This window comes from Ovis canadensis, chromosome 8 (genome assembly GCF_042477335.2).
Source record: "Ovis canadensis isolate MfBH-ARS-UI-01 breed Bighorn chromosome 8, ARS-UI_OviCan_v2, whole genome shotgun sequence".
Taxonomy (NCBI): Eukaryota; Metazoa; Chordata; class Mammalia; order Artiodactyla; family Bovidae; genus Ovis; species Ovis canadensis.
In genome coordinates this window covers 63,651,991-63,676,367 of record NC_091252.1, presented here as the reverse complement: position 1 = coordinate 63,676,367, position 24,377 = coordinate 63,651,991, and the positions used below count along the sequence as shown (strand labels likewise).

Genomic DNA, 24,377 nt, shown 5'->3' with positions numbered 1-24,377 from the left:
GTGAGCTGGTTGCCGTCCTGAAAGAAAACACCCATTAAACTTTTTCTGGCTTGTAACCCTAATGATTGATTGTATTGATATACAAGTGAAAATCTTAACATATTTCAGCACTTGGCCATTTAAATTTGAATAATCATTTTAAGTGCTCACCTAGTTAAGAGAGAAAGGTAGTAATGTGTCTTTCTTTGGGTTAATAAGTATGTTTCTGATATAAAGTGTAATCTGATAAATTTTGGATAGTTTTGACTAATTTAGATAATGACAACCTGGAGAAAACTCAGGTCTTTATGTGCGTTCTAAAGAAATTCACCAAGATATTGGGGTGGGGGGGAATCCAGAAAAGGAGGGGAAAGCCCAGTGAATTCTGAGACAAACATCTGCAGAAATGACTTCGCAGTCTTCAGAGATGAAATGACTTACTTAAAAGATAGGCCATCTGTTTATCAGCCTTATTTCTCTCCTCAGGGCTTTTCTTAAAGAAAGCCCTTTTAGAAGAGGGCTGTTATCCTTATGTCAATAATAGAAACTGATCTTCTCTGATGTTACACTTTTCTTAACTAACTTTTTTATTTTCCTAAACTGCTGTACAGACTATCATGAGGAAAAGAAAGTCTTAAATGGTAAGTCGTATACATTGATAGTAAAAAACTGAATCATATTCACATGATTGTATACAAAATGCCTAACAGAATTATTTGGGATATTTAGATATTTTTATGCAAAAGATGTGTTTACTTGCTAAGCTTAGAGGATTTGACAGGACTCTGTAGATCCCTTATTGAAGCTATGACTCTTTCTATAGCCCTTTCTGTGGCATCTCTGAACTTGTGTTCATCTGTCCTCAGCTTGAAGACAGTAAGTCCCCTATATATGAACAAGTTCTGTTCCAAGAGTGTCTTCATAAGTCCAATTTGTTCATAAGTCCAACAAAGTTAGCCTAGGTACTCAACTAACACAATAGGCTATATGGTAGTGTATAACAGGTTTATAATACTTTTCACACAACTAATAAATTTTAAAAAACAAAAAAGAAAACATTTTTACTCTTATAGTACTTTGAAAAGTACAACAATACCAGCTGCATCACTGCTGCCTTTGCACTTGCTTCCAAGTATCCTGGGCTTGAAATAAAGATACTGTACTAGTATACTCTGTACCCAGCTTCCCAGGTGGCACTAGTGGTAAAGAACCCAGCTGCCAGTGCAGAAGGCAAAGGAGATACAGGTTCAGTCCCTTGGTGGGGAAGATCCCTTGGAGGAGGGCGTGGCAACTCACTCCAGTATTCTTGCCTGGAGAATCTCATGGACAGAGGAGACTGGAAAGCTAAAGTCCATGGGGTCTCAGAGAGTTGGACACAACTGAAGCAACTTAGCACACATGCACTCTATACAGAACTGTACAGTGCAGTACACAGAAGCACAACCACTTGTAGAGGATGCATGCATGTGACAGTGTACACTATACACATGAACTGACTTACATGATTTGACATGTGAATGCACGTTTGCATCTTCGAAAGTTCAAGACTTCAAGGTTCTTATGTAGGGGACTTAACTATACTTGGATTGACTCGGAGTTCCCCCTCCGACGCCAGGCTGAGGGCACCTCTCCCTCAGGCACAGGGCTCTCCTCCAGTGTCTACTGCAGATACTGAGTAGCCTATTAATCCCCTCTTCTCTGGGCTCGGCAGCTCTCCTCAGCCATTCGCTATGATTTGGAATCATGACTGACACTACCCCTAACCCCCTCAAAAATTTTGGTGTGAGACTTTCAAAACTGCATGGAGCTACTCTGACTGAACTGTAATACTAATATATGTTTTAAAATGCATTTTTTCCTTCCTATTTTGGACAAGAAAGTTGTAGAAATTCAGCTAGCAAGCTAGATTGCCAGATGAATTTCCTCTTCTTTTTCAAGTAGAGGAGATAGTCTTCTATAGACTAATATATACAGTTTGTGATGTGCCACCTGCAGTTGTTTGTCTGACAGGATCACCGCATTAAAGGAAGGACTGTTCTTGGGTTTCAGCTGATACTTTATTCTTCCATGATACTAGGCAAACAGCCTTTCCTTAAGGGCTAATTACTGATTGGCTGCTTCCTTTCCCGCCACATTGCTTTCCTTTGGGTGCATGGCACTTAACATGTCAGTTAACAGTGGCCTTAAAAATGTGATATTACATTGTCCAGTGGTCTGGCCAGCACAGTTACCTCTTTTATATGAATATGTATGTTGGCTTATATAAGTGTTTATGGTTAAGTCAGCGTATTTACAGACGTCATCTGCCTGCCTTCTGTGTCATTATTTAAACGTCATTTAAAACACTGAAGCCAGCATTCCTCTAGAGACCCAGTCTCTTCAAATTGACATAAGTCCATCAATTCGCTTGTGTTTTAACAGAAGATATTCTGGATAAGAAGAGTCTTGAAAACCTCTAAACTACCGCTTCTCCTAGGTGCCTCCCAACACTGACTTTATAATTACCATGACTCCTAATTGAGAATTCTAAGACTCGCCAAAGCCTAATTTTTTTTTTCCTGCACAAAGAGTACACTCCTATTGCAGAAGAAAAATAGTTAATGTTTGCAGAATCTCTGAAGCTCTTCCCTGTTCTCAGAGTTTTCAAAAATAATTCAAAAACCAGAGCCTTGGTGGCCATTTAAAATGTGATGTTGAGACACACCCACAAGAAAGTCTAAAATGAAAAAGACAGAATACCACGTGTCAGCAAGGTAGTGGAGCAACCAGGCATCCATACCCTCATGGTAAAAACTGTAAGTTGGTATGACCTTTTTGGAAAACTGTTTAGCAGTGTTTACTAAAGCTACACATACTCATGTCCTGTATACCTACCAGATATGTAGATGGATGTTCTTTAAGAATGAGTGTGTACATGTATCAAGAATATTAATAACAGCACTATAGGTAATCGCCAAAAACTGCCAAAATATCCGTCAACAGTAGAATGAATAGATTCTAGTATATGGTATATTCAGAGAGTATAATAATACTCAGTAGTAAAACAGAACAAACGACTAATGCATTCAGCAGCATGGATAACATCTCAGAAAGCTCCAGACCTGACTCATTGCTTACTATTAATCATGCTAATTTGACATTAAGTGTAATGTCTATGGAACTGTCCCAAAAACCCAGACCAAAAGAAAGCATGTTTTATGATTCCACTTTTTCACAAAGGCCAAATGCAGGCAAAAACTAATTGTGATGTTAAAAGTCAGAATAGTGATTACCTTGGAGGAGAGGTGGTAAATAGAAGGGCACAAGGAGGGTGATGGTTACAAGGGTATGTTTTACAGATGAAAATTCATTGAGTAGTATATTTATGACTTGTCTCCTTTTATAATATTTCAATAAGAAGTTTACTGGAGAGATGGGGTGAAAAAAAGAAAAATGCTACGTAGATGAACTGAAGCTGTTTTGTTTATTTTTCTTTGTGAAGGCATGCTTCCTCAAAGCCAAGTGACAGATACACTTGCCAAAGAAAGTCCTAGTTCTCCAAGGTATGCTTTCTAATTTTACTTTCTTTAAAGCTTAATCAGTTCTACACCAAAATATGCACATTAAAAAAAATGGCTCTAAGTTTGATTTATTGCTTATTATATTAATCATACTTTTTTGATACAAGAACTGCACTGCCTCATTTATCAGGCATTGTTGAAAAATTAGCTGTTCCCTAAATATGAATTTTTAGCATAACTGAAGTATAACCCATTTTAAACACCACAACCCATTTTAAACACCAACTTAAAAAAAGAACTATTTAAAACTATTTTTCTCTGATTATCACATATATATTCATGTTAGCAAACTTGGAAACATGAGGAAATACAAAAGAAAGTGGTAAAAGTTGGTCCCATCAACCCTAAATATATACTCTTAATATTTGGTTTATTCCATCCACTTTGATTCATGTAGTACCTATTTACATATTATTCTGACAGTATTGGTATTACAGTATATGCTGTGATCAATTTTGTATGTCATGAAATATTCTGCAAAGGCATTTTCTGGTCTGTATTCCATCATATGATGGAAATTGATCAAGTATCCATAATTTATTCAACTATAATATGCTTCCCTAGTGGCTCAGTGGTCAAGAATCCTTCCGCTAATGCAGGAGATGCAGGTTCAACCCCTGTGTCGGGAAGATCCTCTAGAGAAGGAAATGGCAACTCACTCCAGTATTCTTGCCTGGGAAATCGCATGGACAGAGGAGGAGCCTGGCAGGCTACAGTCCATGGGGTTGCAAAAGAGACACAACTTAGCAACTAAACAACAACAGCATTAGTTTGCATGTCTAGTTTGTTTTATCAGTGTTTTAATGAAAATTCTTGGAAATGTATTGCACTTAGTAAATTAAGCAATCCATGTATAATTTTGTTAATGATATTTCACATGCCCTCGGGTTATGTGTGTTATGTCATTTTTCTCTTAACACCTTTCCCCACAAGGTGAGTCTGTAACAGTAGCATCCTGCTATACTTTTTATATCTGTTAAGTTATTTCATATACAATTTTAAGTTAAGGGCCTCGGGGTATCTCTTGTAAGATTCACACTGGGGGTCTGTATACAGGTAATAAGAACAAAAACTAAATCAATTTGATCAGAAGTCTTATAAAACAGATGATGTAGCTTTTCCTTAAATTTTTGCTGTTGACTGTTAAATATCCTTGGTGAATTAATTTCGTGGGTAATATATTTGTGACAGGAAAGAGTCAAGGTAATAAGCATGTTGATTTTGTCATTTTCCTTAATAAAATATCTTGTGTTATTGCTCTGATACAAGGCATTTTAGATGTGTAACCTTTATAAAAAGTGCCTTGTCGAGGAGGTGGTTTGTTTTTATCCCAGTTGGTATACCTGTAGTATATGTCCATGTATTTGCTGGTATACATGAAGTATTGTTGTTGTTCAGTTACTAAGTTATATCTGACTCCTTGAAGCCCCATGGAGTACAGCAAGCCAGGCTTCTCTGTCCTTCACCATCTCCCGGAGTTTGCTCAGACTCATGGTCATTGAGTCAATTATGCCATCCATCCATCTTATCCTCTGTCGCCCTTTTCCTCATGCCCTCAATCTTTCCCAACATCAGGGTCTTTTCCAAGGAGTCGACTCTTCCCATCAGGTGGCCAAAGTATTGGAGCTTCAGCATCAGTCCTTCTACTGAATACTCATGGTTTCCTTTAGGATTGACTTGTTTGATTTCCTTGCAGTCCAATGGACTCTCAAAAGTCTTTTCTAGCACCACAGTTCAAAAGCATTGGTGTTCAGCCATTTTTATTGTCTAGCTCTCACATCTGTACATGACTATTGGAAAAACCATAGCTTTGACTATACAGACCTTTGTCACCAAAGCGATGTCTCTGCTTTGTAATATGCTGTATAGGTTTATGATAGCTTTCCTTCCAAGGAACAAATGTCTTTTAATGGTTGCAGTCATTGTCTGTAGTGATCTTGGAGACCAAGAAAATAAAATCTTCCAGTTTTTTTCCCCTTCCATTTGCCATGAAGTGGTGGGACCAGATGCCACAATCTTCATTTCGTTAATGTTGAATTTTAAGCCAGCTTTCTTCACTCTCCTTTTTTACCCTCATTGAGAGGCTCTTTAGTTCCTCTTCGATTTCTGCCTTTAGAGTAGTATCATCTGCATGTCTGAGGTTATTAATATTACTGCCAGCAATCTTGATTCCAGTTTGTGATTCGTCCAGCCTGGCATTTTGCATGGTATTCATATAAGTTAAATAAGCAGGGTGACATTATACAGACTTGACATACTCCTTTCCCAATTTTTGAACCAGTCTGTTTGCCATGTCCAGTTCTAACTATTGCTTCTTGACTTCTTGACCTGCATATGGATTTCTCAGGTAAGTTAGTCTAGTATTCCTATCTCTTTAAGAATTTTCTGATTTGTTGTGATCAGCACAGTCAAAGGCTTTAACATAGTCAATGACGAGAAGTAGATGCTTTTCTGGAATTCCCTTGCTTTCTCTAATGGATGTTGGCAATTTTGATCTCTGATTCTTCTGCCTTTTCTAAATTCAGCTTGTATATTGGGAATTTCTTGGTTCACATACTGCTGAAGCCTAGCTTGAAGGATCTTGAGCATTACCTTACTAACGTGAAATAAGTATACTTTTATGGTTGCTTGAACATTCTTTGGCATTGCCTTTCTTTGGTATTGGAATGAAAACTGGCCTTTTCCAGTCCTGTGGCCACTGCTGAGCATTCCAAATTTGCTGATGCATTGAGCTGACTTAAACAGCATCATCTTTCAGGATTTGAAATGGCTCAGCTCGAATTCCATCACCTCCACTAGCTTTGTTGGTGTAATTCTTCCTAAGGCCCTCTTGACTTCACATCCCAGGATGTGTGGCTCTCCGTGAGTGACCACACCATTGTCGTTATTTCAGTCATGCAACATTGTTTGTATAGTTCTTCTGTGTTTTATTACCACCTCTTCTTAATCTCTTCTGTTTCTCTTAGGTCCTTGCCATTTCTGTCATTTCAACGTGCCCATTCTTTAATGAAATGTTCCCTTGATATCTCCAGTTTTCGTGAAGAGATTTCTGTTCTTTTCCATTCTGTTGTTTACCTCTTTTCTTTGCATTGTTCATGTAAGAAGGCTTTCTTTTCTCTCCTTACTATTCTCTGGAACTCTGCATTCAGGTGGGTATATCTTTCCTTTTTCCTTTGCATTTGGCTTCTCTTCTTTCATCAGCTCTTTGTAAAGCCTCCTTAGACAACCAGTTTGCCCTCTTGCATTTCTTTTTCTTTGGGGTGGTTTTGATCAACACCTGCTGTACAGTGTTACAAACCTCTGTCCATAGTTTTTCAGGCAATCTGTGTACCAGATATTTTTGTCATTTCTGCTGTAAAATCATAAGGGTTTTGATTTAGGTCATATCTGAATGGCCTAGTGTTTTTCCCTACTTTCTTCAATTTAAGCCTGAATTTCTCAGAGAAGAGCTCATGATCTGAGCCACAGTCAGCTCCAGGTCTTATTTCTGCTGATTGTATAGAGCTTCTCTATCTTTGGCTGCAAAGATTATAATCAACCTGATTTCAGTATTAATCATCTGGTGATGTCTATGTGTGGAGTCATCTTTTGTGTCATTGGAAGAGGGTGTTTGCTATGACCAGTGTGTTCTCTTGACAAAACTCTGTTAGCCTTTGCCCTGCTTCATTTTGTACTTCAAGGCCAAACTTGCCTGTTACTCCAGATATCTCTTGACTTCCTACTTTTGCATTCCAGTCTCCTATGATGAAAAGGACATCTGTTTTTGGTGTTAATTCTAGAAGGTCTTGTAGGTCTTCAAAGAATTGGTTAACCTCAGCTGCTTTGGCATTAATGGTTGGGGCATAAACATGGAAGTATAGGTATTTTAAATTGAGAAATAATTGCAAATTATTTCATCTCACACTACTGATTATTTAGTGAAAAACTTTCCCTCAAAAAATGTATTTCTTATTGTAGGTTTCAAAATAAATGCTTTAAATCATGTATCTATTGTATCATATTATATGTTTTTTTGATTGTATATATTTTAAAATTATATCTTTAATGGTTAATTTATGTTAATGCATATAATTGTTCATTCTTTTTTGAATATTTTACAGCTATGACTGGTTCCAAACAGACTCTTTAGTCACCATCGTCATATATACTAAACAGAAGGTAAACATGTTTTTAACATCAGAAAAAAATAAAAAGCTACATGCAGGCACATTTCTGAGCACTCATCTTGTATTAATTTACAGCAATTCTATGAGATAGATCCTTTCATTATCCCTATTTTACAGGTGAGGAAACAGAGATTAGGTAATTTAGCAGAGTCACACAGTAAATGGCAGATCTAACATTTTGATCCCAGACAGGCTGGCTCCATAGTATAAGCTCTTAACAAACATGCCATAGCATCTCAGGAAAAAAAACAGGAAGTAGTGGGTTGGCCAAGTTCAATCTGATTTTTTTCCATAACATCGTACAAAATCCCGAAGAAACCTTTCAGCCAACCCATTATTTTATATGCTCTTCTGTGATTTTGTTTGTTTTTATGCATGGATAACAGCAGTGAGTACCCTTGGACTGCAAGGAGATCAAACCAGTCAATTCTAAAGAAAATCAGTCCCAAATATTCATTGGAAGGACTGATGCTGAAGCTGAAACTCCAATATTTTGGCCAGCTAATATGAAGAACTGACTTACTAGAAAAGACCCTGATGCTGGGAAAGATTGAAGGCAGGAAAAGAAGAGGACGACAGAGGAAGAGATGGTTGGATGGCATCACCAACTCAATGGACATGAGTTTGAGCAAATTCCGGGAGTTGATGATGGCGTGGGGAAGCCTGGCATGCTGCAGTCCATGGGGTTGGAAAGAGTCATACACAATTGAACAAATGAACTGAACTGAACAGCAGTGAGAATCCCAGTTTAACTTCACCATATGAACTGATTTCCTGCACATGAATTGGAATTCAAGAGACAGGAGAGAGGATTGGTGTGTCTTAGTACGCTTAAGCTACTAACCAGCTTTAGATGTCCTCTGGAAACTAAAATGAGGGAATTAACTTATTCATTAAGTATTTATTGAACACTGCTTCATTCTGGACACTGCTGTAGAATTCAGAAATCTACAGGTGGGCCAGATTCATAGAGACTGAGACCTCACCAGGCTTACAGTCCAACCTGGGAAATCAGATGAATAAGCAGGCAACTTCCACCATCTCCAGGCACATCCTCCAGCAGCCTGCAGGGTCTCCACACTTGAGGAACCATAGAGATTTAGAGACAAATTCTGGCAGCCAAGGATTCCTGAGAATTCATGCTACTTCTGCCATGGCAGAACTGCATCTGAGTGAGTGAGTTCCTCCTCCTCCTGAAGTAGGATTTGATGGTCCTGCTGGAGTGGCCAGCCTCTGCCTGAAAGAGCCAGGATGTCCAGAGGCACTGCATGTCCCACCTCCTACTCCCTCCTCACCAAGCAGTCTAGAACCAAGAGGGCAGGGGCCTAGGGAGCCTGGGATCTATCTCCTCCCATTGGTGATACCAGTGAGGCACAGAGGGTGGATGACTGAGGGGAAGAAAGAGCTTACTATGTTGAAAGATGTGTTCCTTGTGTAAATGACAGGCACAAAAATAACTGCATCAAAGCTATGTAGAAACTAGAGACATCTGAAAAGTTGCTAGTGGTTTTTTTTTGTTTGTTTTTTTGATAAGCTGAGCTTAAGAAGTTGTGTTAAGACAGTCCCTTGTGCTTAGAGTTTACAGAAGAACGGGTAAGGTAGACATTAAGCATGGACAAATACGTAGTTAAAATTATGATGTATGCTTTGAAGGAGAAGAACAAGGTTGTATGAGAGAGCAAAAAATAGGAGTAATGTGGATTTAGCTTGTGGGCTCTGTAAATAATTACCATGTGAACTTCCACTGATCAGCTTAAATGTATAATGATAGAGTTTAGAAAAAAGTTTACTTTCTCTTTTCTATTTCTGTTTAAGGATATCAATTTAGATTCAGTAATAGTTGATCATCGGGATGATTCCTTTAGAGTCGAGACAGTTATCAAGGATTATTCATACCTTGTTCATGTTGGTAAGTAACTTATTTTATATTCATGGAAACAATTTTTGTTTACTTAAAGTATAGTCGTAACTGGTTGTAGAGTCTTAATAAACTATAATATTTTATCTGCTACTGTCATTTTGGTTTGTCATTTTAAATATTTATTGATTTACTTGTTTATTTTTAGCTGTGCTGGGTCTTTGTTCCTATGTGGACTTTATCTTAGTTGTGGCGAGTGGGGTCTGCTCTCTAGTTGCAGTGCATAGGCTTCTTCTTGTGGTGTCTTCTCTTGTTGTGGAGCATGGATTCCAGGGCATGTGGGCTTTAGTAGTTGTGGCACATGGGCTCTGTAGTTACGGCTCCCGAGCTCTAGAGCACAGGCTCAATAGCTGTGGTGCACAGGCCCAGCTGCCCCATGGCCTGTGGGACCTTCTGGGCTAGGATCAAACCTGTGTCTCCTGCGTGGCAGGTCTTCATCACTGAGCCACCAGAGAAGCCTGGTTTATCATTTTTTGATCAGTTTTTGTCTTTTTTTGTTTTTGTTTTTGTTTCCATTATTTCTTTATACTAGTGAAAGGGCTAGCAAATGGCAGTATGACCTCACTTTTCCCAAGTTTAAACAGTTAGATTAGATGTGATCAAAATCAGTCATATGAAATACTTGCTGGCCCAGCTTTGTAAGATCCTATTACTTAATACCTGCAAACACATCTCCAGAGGCCTGCCTGTTATGTGCTCCTGGTGAGTGGAGTCATCAGGCGCTGTTCCATTGGCCTATCTCTTGCCAGCTCTGTCATGGGAAATCAGAGGCTACATCACAGTAGCCTAGGCCACAAGGTTGTACTATACCGTCCAGTGCCTGTCCCTTCACAGCCAGAGACCAACCATATAATTCACTTCTGTCTGTTTTGAGAGGTTGCAGATATATCAGGGAAAAGAACTCAGGACTGAAAGCTGGAATCAAAGGTATTAATAGCAGATTCCTAATCCATTTCTCACCGGTAATGACTCTAGGATTTCATTCTTTTCTCCTTCAAAGAAGGTAATATTCCAGTTAAAAAGTAAAAAGGAAACAAACCAAAACAACAAGAAGAAAACTGTATCTTAAGCATGCATTCTTATGTAAAGAATGTTCTGTTTACTTTTGTAAAACAAACTGAAAATCTCCAGATCTCAGCTGACTCGGGATTGTGCTCATGGCTTTCTTAACGAGGGACATTTATTCCTTAATTTGATTGAAGTTGATAAATGTTTTTTGTTTCTTATTTTCCCCCATTCATTAGATTAATCAACCTCAAATCTTAAACCTTTCTTCTGGAAATACATTCTATCTTATTTTTTACCTGCATATGATCTAATATATATTGCCTCTTAGGGAGAGCTTTAATAAAAAACTCAGATGTCTAAAAAAGTATATATTATTCATTAGCTCTGTCATGGTTGTTGTTTTTTAACAAAGACTTCTGTGTCAGCATTTATTATGTTTCAAATATTTTATGGCTAGTTTTGTTCACACCATAGCTAACTGTAGTTAGCACATGTATGAAAAAACAAAAGCTCCACAGTCAAAAATGTGAAACTCCTGGTTGCTAATATTAAATCAGAATCAAAATTGTAAGTTTCACAGAACCATATTAACATAGAGAACTTTAGAACAGATGTTTGTAAAAATACTTCATCTCCCTCTTCCGGGATGTAAGTTCTGGAAGGGCACAGATTTTTCCCTTTCACTAACTGTGGTACCCACAGCATCTGCAAAGTGTGTGACACACAGTTCAGTTCAGTTCAGTCACTCAGTCATGTCTGACTCTTTGCGACCCCATGAATCACAGTACACCAGGCCTTCCTGTCCATCACCAACTCCCGGAGTTTACCCAAACTCATGTCTGTTGAGTCGGTGATGCCATCCAACCATCTCTTCCTCTGTGTAGTCCCCTTCTCCTCCTGCCCTCAATCTTTCCCAGCATCAGGGTCTTTTCAAATGAGTCAGCTCTTCACATCAGGTGGCCAAAGTATTGGAGCAGCTTCAACATCAGTCCTTCCAATGAACACCCAGGACTGATCTCTTTTAGGACGGACTGGTTGAATCTCCTCATAGTCCAAGGGACTCTCAAGAGTCTTCTCTAACACCACAGTTCAAAAGCACCAATTCTTTGGTGCTCAGCTTTCTTTATAGTCCAGCTCTCACATCCATTCATGACTACTGGAAAAACCATAGCCTTGACTACTAGATAGACCTTTGTTGACAAAATAATGTCTCTGCCTTTTTAATATGCTCTCTAGGTTGGTCATAACTTTCCTTCCAAGGAGAAAGCATCTTTTAATTTCATGGCTGCAATCACCATCTGCAGTGATTTTGGAGCCCCAAAAAATAAAGTCAGCCACTGTTTCCCCATCTATTTCCTATGAAGTGATGGGACCGGATGCCATGATCTTCGTTTTCTGAATGTTGAGCTTTAGGCCAACTTTTCCACTCTGCTCTTTCACTTTCATCAAGAGGCATTTTAGTTCCTCTTCACTTTCTGCCATAAGGGTGGTGTCATCTGCATATCTGAGGTTATTGATATTTCTCCCGGCAATCTTGATTCCAGCTTGTGTTTCTTCCAGCCCAGCATTTCTCATGATGTACTCTGCATATAAGTTAAATAAGCAGGGTGACAATATACAGCCTTGACATACTCCTTTTCCTATTTGGAACCAGTCTGTTGTTCCATGTCCAGTTCTAACTGTTGCTTCCTGACCTGCATACAGGTTTCTCAGGAGGCAGGTCAGGTGGTCTGGTATTCCCATCTCTTTCAGTATTTTCCACATTTTATTGTGATCCACACAGTCAAAGGCTTTGGCAGAGTCAGTAAAGCAGAAATACATGTTTTTCTGGAACTATTGCTTTTTCGATGATCCAGTGGATGTTGGCAGTTTGATCTCTGGTTCCTCTGCCTTTTCTAAAACCAGCTGGAACATCTGGAAGTTCACAGTTCACGTATTGCTGAAGCCTGGCTTAGAGAATTTTGAGCATTACCTTACTAGCATGTGAGATGAGTGCAATTGTGCAGTAGTTTGAGCATTCTTTAGCATTGCCTTTCTTTGGGATTGGAATGAAAACTTACCTTTTCCAGTCCTGTGGCCACTGCTGAGTTTTCCAAATTTGCTGGCATATTGAGTGCAGCACTTTCACAGCATCATCTTTCAGGATTTGAAATAGCTCAACTGGAATTGAATCACCTCCTCTAGCTTTGTTCATAGTGATGCTTCCTAAGGCCCACTTGACTTCACATTCCAGGATTTCTGGCTCTAGGTGAGTGATCACACCATCGTGATTATCTTGGTCATGAAGATCTTTTTCATACAGTTCTTCTAAATGACTATCCAACTTAGAGAACAATAAGAAAAGAAAAATTTATCCAGACCCAGACCTGGCCTATCCCCACATGCACATGTGCACACCCTGGAGCTTGTGTGTTTCATGTGCTGCCTCTTTCCCTGCCCTGCTCCTTCCTTGGTTTGTAGGATTTGTCAGGCTGAGACCATCCTTAAACCAGTGTGGGTTACCCACTTGTGGGCAATTGAATATTTACTCTTTAATTAATAAGGAGAGAAATGGAACAACTAAATATATTTAAATTTTTTTTCTCAAAGTACATACATTTTGGTTGCATTCAGTTTTTCTTATGGTTTCTTAGGATATGTTTGAGAGATTTGAAATAGTGCATGAAAGAACCATTTAAATGATCTTATACTGTGTTTGTAGACTGTAGGAATTGAAGTTGGATCTTAACTGAATTTTTTTTTCTTTTTCTCCAGCCCTAAGTCATGAGATTCAGGAAGATTTTTCTGGTAAGCTACCAACATAATGTATATATGTACATATACACGCACACACATACATACACACCTATTGAGGGATGGCTACCAATGTAATGTATTTATGTGCATATACACACATATACATATGCATGTATGGGGGGACAGCAGTTTGTCTTATTGTTCACATGTATATTTTCATGTTGCAGAACAGGGATATGATGTTTTCTATATAGACTTATATGTTAATTTGTAAATATACCTTTTGCCTCTGGTTTCAGTTCCTCCTACCCCTTATTCCTTTTCCCTTATTCATCTGTGCCCTTTTCATTTCCTCTCATTAGAAAAAAAATTCTTGTCTCCATTCTTCCCTCCTGCCCTATTCCTGACGTGTAGCTTGTAGAAATACTTGACCAGACAAGTCTTTCTTAAGTGTATATATAAATATTTAATGTTAACAAGGGCTTCCCTGGTAGCTCATATGGTAAAACGTCTTCCTGCAATGCAGGAGACCCAAAGCATATTAAATTATGTATATCATTACATATAAATGCACCATGGATTTTACACAGCTGTTTAACAATAGAAGACTCATCAGAGAATGGTAGTTTTTTTTCTTTAGCTTTATTGAGATATAATTAACAAAATTGTGTTCTATTTAAAGATTTAAAGTATACAACATGTTGATTCAATAAAGGTATACATTATGAAGATTCACACAATCAAATTAACACATTCATCATCTCACATGTTTACTTTTGTGTATAATTTCAGTTATACAAGACAGTGTGATCAACTGCAGTCACCATGTTATACATGAGATCTTCAGACCTTATTCACCTTATAGCTGAAAGTTCATACTCTTTTGTCAACCTCTTCCTATTTCCCCCTCTCCCCTGACACCTGGCACTGTTTTGCTACTGTTTCTATGAGTTTGACTTTTTTTTTTTTAATTTGCACATATAAGTGCTACCATGCAGTATTTGTCTTCTCTGTTTTATTTATTTCACTTAGTATAATGCCTTCTAGGTTTATCATAGATTGTTACAACTATCAGGATTCCCTTTTTTAAGGATGAATAATATTCTACTCTATATTTGTATATATGTGGTTTCTCATTTTAAAGCACTGTGAGATTATATTACACTGGTTCTGTACCTTCCTTTTTCTGTATACACCATAGTAAGTTCTATAAATTGTATTAATTAAACTCTGAAGTCAAGGATTTTTTATGTCTATTAAGCTTCAAATCAGTGCTCATGGAATTGAATTCATCCAACTATTCTGTCTTTAAAAGTTAAATTGCTGCTGATTTCTATGTTTACAGTGAGGAAGACTAATATTATTTCTAAAGGCAAAAATATATATACTTTAAATCTTTAAAAACACATTTAATGCATAAAATATAATCACCTTTTAAAGCTTATTATATCAACAAAGCCAAAAGCTGGTTCTTTGAGAAGATAAATAAAATTGACAAACCATTAGCCGACTCAAGAAACAAAGGGAGAAGAATCAAATCAACAAAATTAGAAATGAAAATGGAGAGATCACAACAGACAACACAGAAATACAAAGGATCATAAGAGACTACTATCAGCAGTGATGTGCCAGTATAATGGACAACTTGGAAGATGGACAAATTCTTAGAAAAGTACAATTTTCCAAAACTGAACCAGGAAGAAATAGAAAATCTTAACAGACCCATCACAAGCACAGAAATTGAAACTGTAATCAGAAATCTTTCAACAAACAAAAGCCCAGAAACAGATGGCTTCACAGCTGAATTCTACCAAAAATTTAGAGAAATTCTAACACCTATCCTACTCAAACTCTTCCAGAAAATTGCAGAGGAAGATAAACTTCCAAACTCATTCAATGGGGCCACCATCACCCTAATACCAAAACCAGACAAACTGCTGCTGCTGCTAAGTCGCTTCAGTCGTGTCCAATTCTGTGCAACCCCATAGACAGCAGCCCACCAGGCTCTCCCATCCCTGGGATTCTCCAGGCAAGAACACTGGAGTGGGTTGCCGTTTCCTTCTCCAATGCATGAAGGTGAAAAGAGAAAGTGAAGTCGCTCAGTCGTGTCTGACTCTTAGCGACCCCATGGACTGTAGCCTACCAGGCTCCTCCGTCCATGGGATTTTCCAGGCAAGAGTACTGGAGTGGGGTGCCATTGCCTTTTCCAGATGCCACAAAAAAAGAAAACTACAGGCCAATATCACTGATGAACATAGATGCAAAAATCCTTAACAAAATTCTAACAAACAGAATCCAACAACACATTAAAAAGATCATACCTCATGACCAAGTGGGCTTTATCCCAGGGATATAAGGATTCTTCAATATCCACAAATCAATCAACATAATACACCACATTAACAAACTGAAAGATAAAAACCATGTGATTATCTCAACAGATGCAGAGAAAGCCTTTGACAAAATTCATCCTCCATTTATGATAAAAACTCTCCAGAAAGCAGGAATAGAAGGAACATACCTCAACATAATAAAAGCTATATATGACAAACATTATCCTCAATGGTGAAAAATTGAAAGCATTTCCCCTAAAGTCAGGAACAAGACAATGGTGCCCACTTTGACCACTACTATTCAACATAGTTTTGGAAGGTTTAGCAGAAAAAGAAATAAAAGGAATCTAAGTTGGAAAAGAAGCAGTAAAATTCTCACTGTTTGCAGAAGACATGATCCTCTGTATAGAAAACCCTAAACTCCACCAGAAAATTACTAGAGCTAATCAATGGATATAGTAAAGTTGCAGGATATAAAATCAACACAGAGAAATCCCTTGCATTCCTATACACTAATAATGAGAAAATAGAGAAATTAAGGAAACAATTCCATTCACCATTGCAATGAAAAGAATAAAATACTTAGGAATATATCTACCTAAAGAAACAAAAGACCTATATATAGAAAACTATAAAACACTGGTGAAAGAAATCAAAGAGGACACTAATAGATGGAGAAATATACCATGTTCATGGATCAGAAGAATCAATATAGTGAAAATGAGTATACTACCCAAAGCAATCTATTGATTCACTGCAATCCCTATCAAGCTACCAATGGTATTTTTCAGAGAACTAGGACAAATAATTTCACAATTTGTATGGAAATACAAAAAACCTCGAATAGCCAAAGCAATCTTGAGAAAGAAGAATGGAACTGGACCAATCAACCTTCCTGACTTCAGACTCTACTACAAAGCCACAGTCATCAAGACAGTACGATACTGGCACAAAGACAGAAATATAGATCAATGGAACAAAATAGAAAGCCCAGAGATAAATCCACGCACCTATGGATACTTATCTTTGACAAAGGAGGCAAGAATATACAATGGAGAAAAGACAATCTCTTTAACAGTTGGTGCTGGGAACACTGGTCAACCACCTGTAAAAGAATGAAACTAGAACACTTTCTAACACTGTACACAAAAATAAACTCAAAATGGATTAAAGATCTAAACATAAGACCAGAAACTATAAAACTCCTAGAGGAAAACAGACAAAACACTCTCCCACATAAATCACAGAAGGATCTTTTATGACCCACCTCCCAGAATATCGGAAATAAAAGCAAAAATAAACAAATGGGACCTAGTTAAACTTAAAAGCTTCTGCACAACAAAGGAAACTATAAACAAGGTGAAAAGACCGCCTTCAGAATGAGAGAAAATAATAGCAAATGAAGCAACTGACAATTAATCTCAAAAATATACAAGCAACTCCTGCAGCTCAATTCCAGAAAAATAAATGACCCAATCAAAAAATGGGCCAAATAACTAAACAGACATTTCTCCAAAGAAGACATACAGATGGCTAACAAGCACATGAAAAGATGCTCAACATCACTCATTGTCAGAGAAATGCAAATCAAAGCCACAATGAGGTAAATGGCCAGTCAGAATTGCTGCTGTCCAAAAGTCTACAAGCAATAAATGCTGGAGAGGGTGTGGAGAAAAGGGAACCCTCTTACACTGTTGGTGGGAATGCAAACTAGCATAGCCACTATGGAGAACAGTGTGGAGATTCTTTAAAAAACTGGAAATAGAACTGCCATATGACCCAGCAATCCCACTTCTGGGCATACACACTGAGGAAACCAGAACTGAAAGAGACACGTGTACCCCAGTGTTCATCACAGCACTGTTTATAATAGCCAGGATATGGAAGCAACCTAGATGTCCATCAGCAGACGAATGGATAAGAAAGCTGTGGTACATACACACAATGGAGTATTACTCAGCCATTAAAAAGAATACATTTGAATCCGTTCTAATGAGGTGGATGAAACTGGAGCCTATTTTACAGAGTGAAGTAAGCCAGAAAGAAAAACACCAATACAGTATACTAATGCATATATATGGAATTTAGAAAGATGCTAATGATAACTCTATATGCGAGACAGCAAAAGAGACACAGATGTATAGAACAGTCTTTCGGACTCTGTGGGAGAGGGCGAGGGTGGGATGATTTGGGAGAATGGCATTGAACATGTATATTATCATATGCGAAACAAATTGCCAGTCCAGGTTCAATGCATGAGACAGGGTGCTCGGGGCTGGTATATTTGGGATGACCCAGAGGGATGTGATGGGGAGGGAGGTGGGAGGGGTTTCAGGGTGGGGAAACACATGTACACCCGTGGCAGATTCATGTCAATGTATGGCAAAACCAATACAATATTGTAAAGTAATTAACCTCCAATTAAAATAAATTTATATTTTAAACATTTTTAAATTAAAAAAAAAAGTTTTTGATTACAAAAATTATCTGCACAAGCCATATTTATATTGAAGAATAGAAAAGTTTCAAGGTAACCTTTCTGAGTTGGGAGCAGCACAACCTGAAAAGCATTTCCCTCCATCACTTCTTATTTTTCATCTGCTGCAAAAATATTAGGTACTTCTCCAGTATTAAGCACACTCTCAATATCCTCTAGAAAAGCTTCTTCTTTAATCTGAGTGTCCATGATTAGAAAGACTGTCTTCTGGCCCTTCATGCCCACATTCCTTAAAAGGGCCTTAAAATAAAAATGTACTTAGAATAAAAGAAAAAATAAAATTAAAATCAAGCTTATTATATTATTAATATTATATTAATATATTCTAAACTATTTCAAATATTCAAAAATAAGATAATATAAAATATTTTTAATTATTAAAGATTGATAATTATAAGGATAATTTATAGAGATTCATTCTCCGGGAGCCTTTTCTGTTTATTAAGGTCAATATTGGTTTACTGAATTCACTCATAAGACTCTCAGATCCCAAGAAATGTTAATAGAGTATAAATTAAATTTGCTTTTGTCTATTCATTCAGTGGCTAGTTTGTATATTTAAGGTTTCTTTTTTAAAGCTGTGTTAGTTGCCATGACTCTATTTGAATTTGTATGAAAACCAGCATTATGTATTAGTGTGGCCTCTGATACATTAATTTGAAAGAAGTTAATCTGAATTTAAGATAAACTGGATTTAACATCATATAAGACATAAACAATTTTGAGGAATATGTACCAAAAATTTTATTTATTTCACTAATGATCAATTTCATTCATATCAGATCAGGACATTTGGGTTGTTTAAGAAAGACTGGTTTAAAAATAAACTCTCATATCAATGAATACAAATGGACTTTATCTTCTTTTCAGTGCTAGTTGTTGAGAATGTGGGAAAAATAGAGATTGTCCTGAAGAAAAAAGAGAATACTTCTTGGAAACGCCTTGGTCATCCCAAGGAGAATCATAATTCAATTATTCCAAAGAAAGATACAGGTAGGCTATGCTGTTATTTTGAGTCCTGGGTTCATGAAAATGTATGTCAGTGGCTCAATTGTACCATAATTTGGAGGGCCTCTTTGAGTGAGCCAAAGGGTCCTTGTATCTCTTTCTGCTTCTGCTGCTGCTGCTGCTAAGTCGCTTCAGTCATGTCCAACCTAGTGCGACCCATAGACGGCAGCTCACCAGGCTCCCCCGTCCCTGGGATTCTCCAGGCAAGAGCACTGATGTGGGTTGCCATTTCCTTCTCCAATGCATGAAAGTGAAAAGTGAAAGTGAAGTTGCTCAGTTGTGTCCAACTCTTCGAAACACCATGGACTGCAGCCCACCAGGCTCCTCCATCCATGGGATTTTCCAGGCAAGAGTACTGGAATGGGCGCCATCGCCTTCTCCATGTATCTCTTTCTAAAGAATTGAAATGGGGCATTGGGTTTGTTACCCTCCTTTTTTATTGTTTTAAACAGAGATTACATTTCTGACTTTGCTAGCTAATGTTTAGGCATAATGGGTTCATTCAGTAATGATGGCTAAATGGAGAATACCCACTTAGACCCTTCATTCCTTCACGCCTTCATTCCTCCAGGTTCCCGTTACAAAAGGTACAAAACAAGTAAAATTTATGCCCTGTAGGCACATCTAATTTGTTTTTCTATTAGAGAAGGCACGATTATTGCCTCTGTGCTTATCTAAACCAGTTTCTGAGTTTGCTTCCTAAAGATAATACCGTTCATTTTCTTCCTTTATTTTTTAGAGCTTTTAATTTAAGTGTAACATCTTACAGGCAAAGGTGTGTATTATAAGTGTTCTGCTTGATGAATTTTCACAAAGTGAATGCACTCCATATTTTCTTTGGAAATTGGTAGGATTTGCCTCTTGTTCCAAGTGTTTTGAAATTTCATAGTTTGATAGACCTTAATGGAGGTCTGTCTTCAACTTTTGTGCCAAATGGTCATCCTTTGTGCTAATCTTTCCATTATGGAAGCTTAAGACCCATGTGTCTGGAAAGTACTGATTTGTCTTTCCTCCATGGTCTGTTTTTACTTTTTAGAAGTGTTCTTTTTTTTTTTTAAGACTTTTTAAAAAATATGTTATTTTTTATTTATTTATTTTTGGCCTCACTGGGTCCTTTGAAGTGGCACAGCTGCTCTTCATTGATGTGCTCTGGCTTTGGCTAGTGTGGTGCTCAGGCTTCATGTTGCAGTGGCTTCTCTTGTTGAGGAGCACCGCTCTAGAGTGTGCAGGCTCAGTAGCTGTGGCTTAGTCACCCCACGGCATGTGGGATCTTAGTTCCCAGACCAGGGATGGAACCCCTGTCCCCTGCATTTGTAGGTAGAATTTTAACCTCTGGACCAGGGAAGTCCCTAAAAGTGATCTCATTTTAAGCCTTCTTAACCAGTTCTCTATTTATCTTGTCTTTCCTCTCTCATTTTCATTTTTGTCCTTTTGCTCTACTTTTTGGGAGTTGTTTTCAGCTGTGTCTTCTAACTGCTGTTGAGTAACTCATTTCTACCTTCATATTTTTAACTTCAGAGAACTCTTTTGATTTTTGTTTATTTGTTTTAGCATCCTATTTACTCCCTTCTCTTAGCTTTTTAAGAATTACTGATAGTGTTTTGGAGTTTTTGTTTCCCTGTGTAGCCTAGCCTCGTTTTGGTCTGTCTTTCCTATTAGATGCGTCTTTTGAATGTCTGCTGGTCCTTGACTGTCTGTGCGTATTTCTGGGTTGAACTCTAAAAGCTGGTTGGAAACTGTGTGTGTGGGCATTGCTTGCTAATAGTAACATTGGCTGTGTGGCTGGATCCTTTCTTTGGATCAGAAAAGAAACATTCGCTGTGTGGCTGGATCAGAAAAGTCTCATGCCGGTGTTTTGCCGGAGTCTCTAAACAGTTTTCTACCTTGCACCCAACATTTCAAAAGTTACCTGGGAAAAGAAGGCAGGGGTATCTGTAAACTTTAATTTCCTTTTTAAAATTTGTTTTGTCAACTGTCCTGTATTAGTCTACTAAGGTTGCCATTAAAAAGCACCACAGACTTGGTGGGATAATAACAGGAGTTTATTTTCCCACAGTCTGAAGGCTAGAGTCTGACACTGAAATTCTGGCAGGGTTGGCTTCTCCTGACATGTCTCCTTGGCTTGTAGATGGCTGTCTTCACATGATCTTCCCTCTGTGTCTGTGTCCCTGTTGCCTCTTCTTGTAAGGACATCAGGCTCATTGGACTAGGGACCATCCAAATGACTTCATTTTAAGTTACTTTTTAAAATACCGCATTTCCAAATATAGTTGCATTCTCTAGTACTGGAGATGTGACTTCAATGTTGAACATTGAGATGCACACAGTTCAGCCTATAAAATATACACAATCCAGAGACCCTTTGTTTTGCCCTCTACAAGAGAGCAAAATTCTGATATTTTGCCAGAATAATAGAGAATCAGCCTGTGGGTGTGTGAAATAGGGAAAGACTTCAGAAAGGTGGGGCTAGGGAAGACAGCTAGGCTTCTTAAATGAACTTTAATCCAGAAAGCAGTTTCAGTTCTGCCTTCCCTCTGATTCCAGAGATACTTGGTCCTGCCAATTTCTGAGCCTTAATGAGATCTTATATTATAGATGGATTGATTCTTGGCTTTTTGTATGTCTAGTTTGGGATTTAGCTTTCGAGTTAACTGAGTCAGTTCTTTCTATCCTTACAGGCTATGCCTTAAAAAACAACCAAACACTCTCACTCACTCACACACACACACACACACACACACACACACACACACACATACACCATCTTTGCTTTTATTTTAGGGAAGGGTTAGAAGAAACTAATTGCGTTTTATTCAGTTTACCATCTTTAAATATTTAAAACTATAAAAATATATTTGTAGATAATATTTTAATTTTCAGAAAAGTATCAGGTAGCTGCATTTTGAGTACTTATTGTGTGTGGAATGCTATTTTAGGTATTGTGGTATGTAACAAATAAATATCATCAGAATTATTTTCCTAGGTGAAAGAAAGAACATACATAAACATGGGGTTAAAGAATACTTATATCAAGCCATAGGCCAATAAGAGGAAGTTACTTAGTGCAAACTTGAATATATTCTAAGGTAACCTTAAGTGAACAGATGCAGATCAATCTGACCTTGAACAACTCCCCATGAATGAAGGTGAATTTCAAGCAATGTTTTGAAAGTAACTTAAAAAAGAAAGTCATGAAGGACTTTCCAGATATCATTACTGGGTACGTTTTGTGCCAGACCTTTGCAGGTGGCAGAGAAAGAAAATGTAAGCCATATGTGGGAAAGGTCAAATGGATTCATTTTCCAAGAGCAGGAGGTCTCAGTTGCATGGTATAAGGTAGGCAGAAGAGAGAGGAATAATAGCAGATGCAGCAGATCAGAAGAAGAACAGGTAAAAGACCATGAAGATGCAAAAAGATATTATTAAGGTAAAATCTGTTGCCCTGAAATTATCTGGCTCTCTAATGATTGAAAAATCATAGCAAACCAGATAAAAGCTAAGTCCTAGAAATAAATGATACTGAGAAACAAGGTTGACCTCTATTTAGAAATAGTTAGAATGAACATTGCTCAAGTATTCTTCCCTATAATTTCCTGAGGCTTTCCATGAACTCTCTTATCCCTACTATAAATTTTGGCTTGAGTTGTGAGCCACCATAGTTTGTTTTAGCTCTCTTGTGTGAAATTGGAGCCACACTTGTATTTTTCAGTGAATTAGATTTTCTACTTTGGAAAATGACTCAGAGTTTAGGGGATTTTTTCTATTTATTTTCCTGAATTAGCGCAGATTCATTTCTTCTTTGTCCTTTCTCGTCCCTAACTCATGATAAAAACTATAGGCTATTTTCTGCACTAGCAAAGCTGAATACTTATATCATCAAAATATTATGATTTAACTTGCTGTCAGTAAGTTCAAATGTTTACTCCAATTATGTGGTTCCTAGATTTTCAGTGTGTATTACCAGAATTATCAATTTTTATGATATCTGGCTTTTTCCTTTTTTCTTAGTTAAAAAAATTTGTTTGAAACTAAGCATGTGAGTTGAAGACTTTTAATGCAGTACCTTCTCATGTCAAATCTAGAGTTTACTTACACAAAAGATTTAAATATAGCAAAGAACATAATCAGAGCAGAGAAACTACTTCATTTTTTACCTTGAATCCAGGCATAACAGTTGATAAATTAAATTGTATGAATAGAACCAGACTACCATTTGTAACTTGGGCACTTCCAATTATTTTTTTCTTCTCAAAAATGAAGATTATGAGTGAGTATTTGTGTGCTGTGGTGTGTGTGTGATATGACTAAGAAACTTGTCTATTAAGAGTCAGAAACTAATAGAATATTGGGTTGCTATTTCTGTATCCAGCCTAAAAATTTATTCTAATTGTGATTACCTTTAATATGGGGATTCAGATCATCACACAAAGGTTGTTTTGTAAATTTGATAACTAACAGCTCAGTAAATGAATATTGAGACACTAAAGAATAAACAAGATTTTGAAAAGTTGTGCCATAATTTTGATATGTCAATAGCCATGAATAAACCTTTAGATTAAATACATATAGAATCTATAACTGTGTTTTTAAATCATGCTGAACTGTATGAAACCACTGCTGTTTGTTTTTTACCTAGAAAAATGGCAGTTTTGCATAATTTGACCTATACTATTATCAGGGCTTCTTAATTGCTAACACGATATGCATACACATCCAGAAGTGCTGTCTGTACTTGTAAACGTGCTTGTTGACACTTTGTGAGCAGTCACTTAATTGAGGCTTTCTACGGGGCCTGGGATTCTGCAGGCAAGCTGTTCGCTGTCATAAGGAACAACAGCTCTTCTTGTCAGTGTATAAAGATCCACCTTCGCAACCCTTTCCCAACCCTTTCCCTTTCTTGCCTGTGCAGCCATGTTTCTTTGCTGCCTAAAACAGTCATTCAGAATTACTGGAAAAGAAGAGAATCCTATGGCTAGCAAATAGAACTTCATGGTATTTTATGCTTTTAAATTGTCTGCTCAGCCCAGCAGGTGTAAAGTTGTCACTTGCACACTAATTATAAGATGCTTTAGCATGTTGCTGTCTTATTCTCATTTCTAGCAGAACGGCCTGAATATGAAGAAACACGGAATAGATGGAGCAGGCTATAAATAAATAAGAAATTATTTACTA

General features: G+C 37.5%; 1 protein-coding gene across 2 annotated transcripts in view; it reads left to right on the top strand.

Annotated features, from left to right (window-relative positions):
• CYB5R4 (cytochrome b5 reductase 4) overlaps positions 1-24,377 on the top strand; it is a 115,888-nt gene that overhangs the window by 59,692 nt on the left and 31,819 nt on the right. The window contains exons 5-10 of one of the 2 annotated variants that reach the window (XM_069598337.1): positions 591-620; positions 3,461-3,521; positions 7,640-7,697; positions 9,521-9,614; positions 13,386-13,418; positions 19,068-19,190. In XM_069598337.1, the coding sequence (XP_069454438.1) occupies positions 591-620; positions 3,461-3,521; positions 7,640-7,697; positions 9,521-9,614; positions 13,386-13,418; positions 19,068-19,190 (399 nt within the window). The remainder of the gene's footprint in view (positions 1-590; positions 621-3,460; positions 3,522-7,639; positions 7,698-9,520; positions 9,615-13,385; positions 13,419-19,067; positions 19,191-24,377) is intronic. The other variant, XM_069598338.1, reaches the window with a different exon arrangement.